Source organism: Haliotis rubra, unplaced genomic scaffold (assembly GCF_003918875.1).
Source record: "Haliotis rubra isolate DU_JTF1 unplaced genomic scaffold, ASM391887v1 Scf150, whole genome shotgun sequence".
NCBI classification, from domain to species: Eukaryota; Metazoa; Mollusca; class Gastropoda; order Lepetellida; family Haliotidae; genus Haliotis; species Haliotis rubra.
This window is the reverse complement of record NW_025765448.1, coordinates 183,955-194,262: the sequence shown is the minus strand read 5'-3', so window position 1 is coordinate 194,262 and position 10,308 is coordinate 183,955. Positions and strand designations below refer to the sequence as shown.

General features: G+C 38.9%; 1 protein-coding gene across 1 annotated transcript; it reads right to left on the bottom strand.

Annotated features, from left to right (window-relative positions):
- Nucleotides 1–4,586: 4,586 nt before the first annotated feature.
- On the bottom strand, nucleotides 4,587–7,773 carry LOC124270223. Its single transcript, XM_046705261.1, has 6 exons — nucleotides 7,716–7,773; nucleotides 7,137–7,376; nucleotides 6,110–6,337; nucleotides 5,773–5,860; nucleotides 5,438–5,691; nucleotides 4,587–4,957 (listed from the first exon to the last, which is right to left on the bottom strand). Exons 1-6 carry the CDS (start codon nucleotides 7,771–7,773, stop codon nucleotides 4,587–4,589), a joined length of 1,239 nt encoding a protein of 412 aa, XP_046561217.1.
- Nucleotides 7,774–10,308: the final 2,535 nt, after the last annotated feature.

Sequence of the window (10,308 nt, the reverse complement as noted above, 5' to 3'; positions counted from 1 at the left end):
TTTCTTAGTTCAGATGGCAGAGAATTACATATCTGGAGACTGTCAACTGAGACGGCACGGCATCGTAGAAGTAGAGCCCAATTAATATTAACGTCGTCTTTAAGATGACGGTATACACGTGTCTGCGTGTGTGTATGTTAGTGCGTACATGTGTGTGAGTGTGTTTATAAGAGTGAGTGAGTGCGTGTGTGTTTGACTATATGTGTGGGGGTGTGGCAGTGTGACTCAGTATGTATGTATGTGTGAGTGAGTGAGTTTTTAGTTTTACACCGCACTCAGCAATATTCCAGCTATATGGCGGCGGTCTGTAAATAATCGGTCTGGACCAGACAATCCAGTAATCAACATCATAAGCATCGATGTGCGTATGTATGTATGTATGTATGTATGTATGTATGTATGTATGTATGTATGTATGTATGTATGTATGTATGTATGTATGTATGTATGTATGTATGTATGTATGTATGTGTGTGTGTGTGTGTGTGTGTGTGTGTGTGTGTGTGTGTGTGTGTAGTGTGTATGAATGTGTGTGTGTATGTGCACACGCGCGTGCGTGTACCTGTGCGTGCGAGCATGTATATATTGTAGTTTCCTTGCTTGCTCATGCGTAAGTGCGTGTGTGTGTGTGTGTGTGTGTGTGCCGCGCGCGCGCGCTCGCGAGTGTGTGGCTGTGGCTACCAGTCGGAACATATACTGGTATTTTAGCCAACAAAGGAACCTGCCGTAGTTCAACATGGATCCCTCTCAGTATATTCACTCTGACCCTTGTATATTGACAAGTGCTTATTTTAGCCCCTCGTTACCCAGTAACACTAGCAGCGAGGACAAGAGTATGGCAAGAAATGTCATCTTTTTGTCATCTCTCTGAGGACAGTTGCTAACATTCTGAAATAACGAGCTCTAAGCTCATATTTGCTCTTCTGTCACTATCCAACATATGACATATGACATAGAACTGTCAACACATGTTACTGACAATAAGGACTGAATGTATGGTTCATTTAACAACCCAGTGCAACACATTATCCTTCACTTGTGATTCAACATATGGCATCATCTTTATTCGGTAAGGCCACATGCCTATAGTGCATTTATATGTATTACATATTTACAGCTGAGCAGCAGAAAAGCATATGTCAAATATTTACAGATTACAACCTTAAAGCAGATTTTCTATGCATAAATGCAAAATAGATATACATTGACAGGTTCTGTAATTCAATAGTATTTTCATTTGTTAATAATATGGTCATTTTTTATAATCTGGATGGATATAATAGTAGGATGTGAAATATTTCTTTCTAAGGTTTTCTTAGGCGGGTCAGATGAAAAGAAAATGGTTCGTCTTCCACAACATTTAAACGTTACAGAGCTTGCAAATTCTGTGATTACGAGGAATAATAATATAACGCCCAGTTTCAACAAACAACTCGTGCGATGAGCAACGACAAGGGGATAAAGCTATACGGAATTTCTTTACAGTGATTTTTGATAAATAATATTCTTGGCATAGTTCAGATTTCCAATGTTTATAATACAGACATTTATAATAGACTGTTTGCAGTGAAAATGTACAAGTGGATTTCACTTTGAACAAAAAAGTAAATCAAATAAAGTGAAATTAAGGTAGCAAATCCTCATAATTTTACCTTGCCAACTGAACATTTACTCTCAGAAATTTATTCAACTTAGGATACAATTTGTTTAACAAACGATCAAATCGCTATTATTGGTTTGCATTACAAGGGGGTATGCGCATTAAATGAAACACCGAGAACAAGGAGGGTTGGTCTAAATTAACGCTCATCACGTACCGCACGGGCATTTGTTTCACTGTTCCAACTATTGCGTTTACCCCTTTGTAATACAAACCAATAATAGCGATTTCAATTTATGATCGTTTGTTAAATGCTAAATAATGACATTGCTTTTAAGTATCGAACTGAGAAAATGACTCGGTAAGAAGTACGTGTGGTGAAATAGTCAAATGAAATTAGTTACAGTTAAATCAGTAATCTACTGTCATAACATACAAAAAGCTCGCGCCTGAGAAATAACTTATAAAAAGCGTGCGCCTGAGAAATATCAACAAAACATTATAAAAATAGCTCACATCAAAGCCTCCCGACTCCGAGTACTCACCGCCAGCGAAGGTTTTCCGTCTTGAAATGTCGAACGCCTCACTGGTTGACACATAGTTGAGTAGATCTAGAGCCCTACAAGGTTCTTTTATGTAAGGAGTAGATTATTTACTATTTTTTTGTGTACACAACCAGGATTAGACTTCTCCTGCTCACGACCTTATAATCCGGGCATGCATCCTGTTTCAAGCTCCGCGAACCTATTCAGTGCGCAGGCGTTAGGAGCAGCGCAGCATAGCTGTTGAAACCACTTTTTCCCCCAAGCGCTGGGGGAAAATGAGTGAATCGTTTGAACTCCGATTTCGCGCGGCTTTTTTCATCGCGTTATTTTTCAACTTTATAAGTTGAATTTGCATTTTTGATGATTTGTTTCGGTAAGTCCACGCCGAAAGGTATCAGAACCAGCACGGTACAGTTGCGTTTTACGTTGCATGTGACCTTTAATGAAGCAAATATGTATTGCAGGACATGCTGATCCTTCTCTCGAACACCTCGTGTCATCCTGATTTTCAGTGGTACAGTCGTATAAGTTCCACGGCCATTTTGAAATACTCTGACAGCTTTTAAGACGTATAGTTCTGTGAGGTCATATATTCAATGGTGTACAAAACAACTGTCTATTTTAAGGTGTACAAATACAAAACAACTGTCTATTTTAAGTCTATTTAATGTATAGGAGCTCCGATCGCAAATAGGGCTAAGATCTTCGTGCAACATAGTACAGTATCTTAGTTTCCTAGCTAGTTTAACTACAAAAGCAATGCCTTGATTGGTGGGGTAGGCAAGTGTTTAAAGCGTTCGCTCGTCGCGCCGAACACCCAGGTTCGCTTCCCCACATGGGTACAATGTGTGAAGCCCATTTACGGTGTTCCCCGCCGTGATATTGTTGGAATATTGCTAAAGGCGGCGTAAAACTAAACTCACTCACTGACATAGACGCACTGGTCTTTTGCTCATCGCCGTCCCTTCCCGAGACAAGACGTCAGTAGTGCAGTGCACTGTACTGTGATGACGACAACGATGATGATCATGATTTGGAGGTTTTCGTGCGCTTTCCGGCACTGAACACACCTTGAGAAAATAATGTACATTTATAAATAAATAGTATCCACGCATTTGTGCATGTGCTTAAAGGGGTAAGACATTATCAACCCCGTTAACCCAAGCTGGATGTGATGCGATAGAAAGTTAACAATCATATGACCACCGGGTACCCATTCACTGCTGAGTGAACAGACACCATGATTATGTTTATAGCAGGGTTCTCGAACCTACGACCAGCAGATCCTTGTAGAACCTGTGGCGCCAGCCTTCTTTGATCACAAGGTAGTCTATGTGGCGATAATGTAATACCGATGAGAACCCATCTGAAAGCCATGTTTGTCGTAAGAGGCTCTTACAGGAATCAGGGGGCCAGACATATCATTGTATCCTGATTGGGCTAGATCGATACTGATGATGTCAATCACTGGATTGTCAGCTAGAATTGAGAAGAACACGAAGTAGTAAAGATCCGGGTTAGAATTGGTCTTCAGCTACCCATGCATGTCGGAAAAGGCGACTAATGGGACCAGGCTCGCTGACTTGATGATAACAAACAAACGAACTAAAAGAGGTCTGAACTCCTGAAAGTGCATTAACTAGCATCTCGTATATTCACAAACCACCATCAATGTTGCCGAGTTCTATGTTAAACAAAAATCAATCACAGTGTTAAGTTCTTGGAAACTTCTATCTCAAAGTGCCAATATGGTCGAGTATTTGCTCTTTGAAAGTTGCATGATACACTGTTGTACACAGTATTTGTGTTACACCAGGGTGTGTGAGCCTATTCCAGAAAACACCAAAATGACGAGTTCCCATTTAGGTAGAGTTCTTTCCCTTCGAAGATTAAAACTGGGGCGACGACCAACCCGTTGCTGCCGCTACTGTGAAAGCAAGCCCTATCCCAAGTTACGGTTTCACCGTGGTGTCCCAGATCTAAAGATCCGAATCTTTGATTTGGGCAAGATGGCACATTCAATACAGCTCACACACAAATGCTTATGTCAAGGGCCCCATTTGGGACTCGAACCTACGACCAGCAAACCCTTTCAGAACAGGTGAAGCCACCTCAGATCGCATGGTAAATGTATATGAAGATAACTCATTACTAATGAAAACTGTTAAAACAACATAAGACGATATCAATGTTAATAATAAGTTTTTATTCCCTTAAACACAGACAGTGACAGATATCATGTTGTACTTCTTGTAAACAGAAAACATAGAAGCGTACACAGTAGTTTCAATTTCAGATTAACTAGAGAAAACCTCACTTGGCGAATAACTTTTAACCCTAATAATTCAATAACAGAATGTAACTGCTACATTGTGTTAACTGAATTACATAATTGGCACTTTAAAGAAATGTCGCAACATTTTTCCCCGCCGTTTTACTGTTTAGAAACCTCTCCCGGGTGTAATTTGATTAGCATTTGGTAGGATAGCAACGTTTCCTTTATTGGGAAAGACCCCGTTGGCAGCCAGAGCCTGAGCAACGTCGTTGTCAACAGGTTTCTTTGTGAGCTCGACGTAGGATGCGAACCTTCCAGTAACTTGAACTTCGCACAGGGTCAGGAGATCGTTGCTGTCAACCATACTAGTCTTCTGGATCTTGATGTAACGGGCTACGGTAGGCTGGTTGCAGTTGACGGTGGCGTCAGCTCCTGCAGCTACGTTGCCAGTGATGGTGCCGCACTGTTTGGGGAACTCGAGGTACCTGAAGGGGTCTTTCAGGAGTGTACTGACGTTGATGTTGCGCAGGCGTTCGGCTGAAATATAAACAGTTTAGTTTATTCCATATTGTTGAAAGAAGAATGTGAAGGTCAACTTCATTACGGCATTTTGCAGTGACGGAGTGGAAACTTTTCAACTATACGGTGTGTACTCTCTAAAAGATCAGACAATCCAAGCCTTCATCATCCAACCTAACCAACAAGCCTTGTCTGATGTGAGTGATCCAGTTAGATTTAATGCCTGTTTAAAATGATTTAAAAACGTTTGGTAGCAAATTGCATTGAAATATTGGAGCTACTTGAATACAATAGGTTTTTATTATACTGACAGTGTGTAAAAACGTCCTTACACAGTATATAAGTATTCACGTCAGAACGTGTCAGCTTAATAAAGGCGACAGGGTAGTGTAGTGGGTAAGACGTAATAGGTTCACTTGTCAGCCAAAGGGTCAAGTTCGATTCCACACATTTTCTGTTTTCCAGTGACATGAATTATGAATATAAAAAAGTACGCACCACAGCAGTCACCCCTGTTGGTGATGATGATGGAGTTGATGTAGTAGTAGGCGCCGAGGTCGATGTATAATGTGGGAGTTAAATCACCAATGGCGCTAGAGTAACAGCTTCTTCCATTGACGAAGTCGGTGTTGAAGTTGCCGTCCACAGCGAGGCCAGGGGAGGCAATCAGGTTGGTGGCAGCGAAATTAAACTGGGAAGTAGCACGCACTGGACGATTCTGGGCGATGTTGGTTGTTGGGGAATATTTGGGTCTGAAATGAATTTCAACATTCATGAACAAAGCAAAATACATAAATAATAAAGACCAAAAATATTTCGTTAATATATCTTACATGCTAACAATAGCGCCAACAGATACAGGGGGGCGTGGTGGAACATTGACAAGGATCTGGAAGTTTAGAATCTTTAGATGAAATACGACTGTGAGTATCAGTATCAATACAGAAGAAGAAGTTAGAGTTATTTCTCAGCACCTTTACTGGTCGTTGGAGTAGATATAGTCGTCAGACTCCCTGATTTGGTTATGGCGTAATGGTGTATGATCCTCAATGTGGATCACTGGATAGTCAGGTCCAGACTCATATGTTTACAGACCGCCGCCATATAGCTGGAATATTGCTGAGTGCGGCGTTAAACAACAAACAAACAAAACATGACCAAAATACTTACTGTAAAACTTGCCACCAGAAACAACGACCTCGCAGAGTGTGAGTGGGGATGTGGCACCGGGCTTGCTGATTCGGAGGAAGCGTCCAGTGGTCAAGGGAGAACATGCGAGGCCGATTGACTGACCAAGGGCTACTCCTCCACTTAATGTTGCACACAGCTCAGGTGTCTCAGCGCTCGTGGTTGGATTGAACTCGAAAACCTCAACTCTCAAACCACTCAGTCTGTCAGCTGCAATATTAAAAAGAAATGTAAGTAAATACACTTCAGGTGACTGTCAAGTTTCAAGTGCATTCACGTCTCCGGCAGTTTATATGACACGAACTCCCATCCTTTTTGAGGGAGTGAGTGAGTATGGTTTTATGCCAGTTTTAACATTATTCCAGCAACATCACACCGGGGAACACCGTAAATGGGCTTCACACATTGTACCCATGTGGGGGATCGAACCCGTGTCTTCGGCGTGACGAGCCTTAACCACTAGGCTACCCCTATTTTCTGACTGAGGGTTTATCTTTCCGGAGGTATTCTTCGACTTGTGCTTCGTGGATAGTATAATGAAAGGCCAAGTTACTGTCTGTTCGCATTACAGTGAATGGGCTGGTTTAGCCTAACTCCGCTTTATACACTTTCTCGGTTATATCACAGTTTAGTTTTGAATGGGGGGAAAACCCGAACCAACCCGAGACCAGATGATTACCATTTAAGAGAAATACGAAGGCCTTTATTGGGTGACTACTGTGATAGAAACACAGTCAGGCCGGGATTCGAACCTACGATCACAGATTGCTGGTTCGTCCGGACGAAGACGATTTAGTTCCCCGTTTGTCCCAATCCAATTATAAATTACGAATGGGTATGACAAGCGGAACGTTATCGTCAAGATTAAATGCGTTTCATATATAATGCATATGTATATTTGTCATGTCCTAATTGAAACTGCCGAAACCTAGAATCGAGATTTGGACTGATATTTGATAATCTTCGATATAAGTCGTATTTCGAGACACAAGGTATCACAAAAACTTACCGCAGCAGTCGCCTCTGTTGGTGATGGTGACGCCGGACACATAGACGCGGGACCCCAGGTCCACGTACCAGAAGGGGTTGGGGTCATTTGCCGAAACATCGCTGGAGAAACACGAGCCGGAGAAGAAGTTGGAGTTGAAGTTGCCGTCGACGGCGAGGTTTGAACTGGCGGTGAGGGGAGGAACACCGTTGACGAAGACACTGCTGGAGCCGGTGGGGCGATTCTGTGCGATGTTTTGGCCTAAACGTTCAAAGGGACAGTTAGTGTTAAAACGCATAGCTTTACCATAAATTAATTCCGTATCAGCAAATAAATATTGAAATAAGTGAAAACATAATTAAATGGATATTCCGAGATGTTACTAGGGCCGTTGATTCCTGAATCAGGACATTAGTTAATTCGAACTATCTCACTGGGAACTACAACAACGGCTTTAACAAAGTATTTCGATGTACTTATATGTACTAAGGGCATGTTGATATGTACTCTCCCACATGCCACTCGTACAACAGAGTCAACTAATCTCCATGTAAATCTTACATTTATTATATTATACCAAACACTTTACTTCCTACTTACCAAAGTTATTGGCAGCCGCCAGTGCTACAAGAGCTGCAAGACACACGAGGAAGACCATGTTGGATGAGATGGAGAGCGAATGATGCTTGGATCTGTAAACTGAGGGCTTATATACGAACTCGACAGTAAATGCTAGTTACTGATTGCGTAATGTTAAGCAGAATGATCATCCAGTCAATGAATGACACGTAATGTGAGGTAATGTACAGGGTGGGTCAATTGAGGGTGAGCTGGGAAGAGCCCGCGGACACATCAGAGTGTTCACGTTATCACATTATACTGATTATATCCAGAGGGTAAACTGTGATTGATTAAAACTATTCAGCACTAACCAAGCATAATGATTGTGACTACAATGAAATCAATATTCGGTTATGTAAACTTGTTACTTATGTTTTCCAACGTTATAGCCTCTGTAAGCGTTCGTATACATTATACAATGTACCTGTAGATCTTAAGACACATTCCTTTTTTTCATTTGGACAAAATGAATGGAATCGAAAGCATATAATTTATTAGCTTTTAATGAATATTTATCGTGTAATGGAGGCTTGCATAATATAATTTGTATTCCTAATATATGATATTAATGATACGGAAACACAGTCGGTTCATATATTCTAATTATGACTCTTTTTATTAATTAAGACTATATATTTCCAGCGTTATTGAACCAGACTGTGGTATGTGTGTGTGGTAACTGACATGGTATGAAAGAACGGAGTTAATCGTGTACTGAGTATTGTCTTTATCAATGCTGGCATCCGTCTTATGTTAGTTCACAGGAACATTATAATATTCATTAGTCACAGGAACATTATAACTATTAGTCACAGGAACATTATAATATTCATTAGTCACAGGAACATTATAATATTCATTAGTCACAGGAACATTATAACTATTAGTCACAGGAACATTATAATATTCATTAGTCACAGGAACATTATAATATTCATTAGTCACAGGAACATTATAATATTCATTAGTCACAGGAACATTATAATATTCATTAGTCACAGGAACATTATAATATTCATTAGTCACAGGAACATTATGATATTCATTAGTCACAGGAACATTATAATATTCATTAGTCACAGGAACATTATAACTATTAGTCACAGGAACATTATAATATTCATTAGTCACAGGAACATTATAATATTCATTAGTCACAGGAACATTATAATATTCATTAGTCACAGGAACATTATAATATTCATTAGTCACAGGAACATTATAATATTCATTAGTCACAGGAACATTATAACTATTAGTCACAGGAACATTATAATATTCATTAGTCACAGGAACATTATAATATTCATTAGTCACAGGAACATTATAATATTCATTAGTCACAGGAACATTAAAATATTCATTAGTCACAGGAACATTATAATATTCATTAGTCACAGGAACATTATAATATTCATTAGTCACAGGAACATTATAATATTCATTAGTCACAGGAACATTATAATATTCATTAGTCACAGGAACATTATAATATTCATTAGTCACAGGAACATTATAATATTCATTAGTCACAGGAACATTATAATATTCATTAGTCACAGGAACATTATAATATTCATTAGTCACAGGAACATTATAATATTCATTAGTCACAGGAACATTATAATATTCATTAGTCACAGGAACATTATAACTATTAGTCACAGGAACATTATAATATTCATTAGTCACAGGAACATTATAATATTCATTAGTCACAGGAACATTATAATATTCATTAGTCACAGGAACATTATAATATTCATTAGTCACAGGAACATTATAATATTCATTAGTCACAGGAACATTATAATATTCATTAGTCACAGGAACATTATAATATTCATTAGTCACAGGAACATTATAATATTCATTAGTCACAGGAACATTATAATATTCATTAGTCACAGGAACATTATAATATTCATTAGTCACAGGAACATTATAATATTCATTAGTTACAGGAACATTATAATATTCATCAGTCACAGGAACATTATAATATTCATCAGTCACAGGAACATTATAATATTCATCAGTCACAGGAACATTATAATATTCATCAGTCACAGGAACATTATAATATTCATTAGTCACAGGAACATTATAATATTCATTAGTCACAGGAACATTATAATATTCATTAGTCACAGGAACATTATAATATTCATTAGTCACAGGAACATTATAATATTCATCAGTAGCAATAGTTTGTTGTAGACTTTAGCAATGGAAGTATAGCATTCGTAGAAGCTGCATTAGTTATGGTAGCAACGGTAATAGTTGATGTTGTGGAAGGACTTAAAATACTATCATATAAATGAGAAAGAGGATTTTATGGATGTCAACGTCTTTATTATGAGGAACACAAGGTTTCGGAGTATGTACCTGATGAAAGCGTAAGTACTCTGTAACGTTGTGCTCCTCATAATCAGGAAGTTGACATCCATAAGATGTATTCGTAGGAATGTGTTTCAAATCACAGAAAATAGGGGTATGTTTTAGGTTTAAGAAAGTAGGGATATGTTTCAAGTTTGAGAAAGTACGGATATGTTTCAAGTTTCAGAAAGTA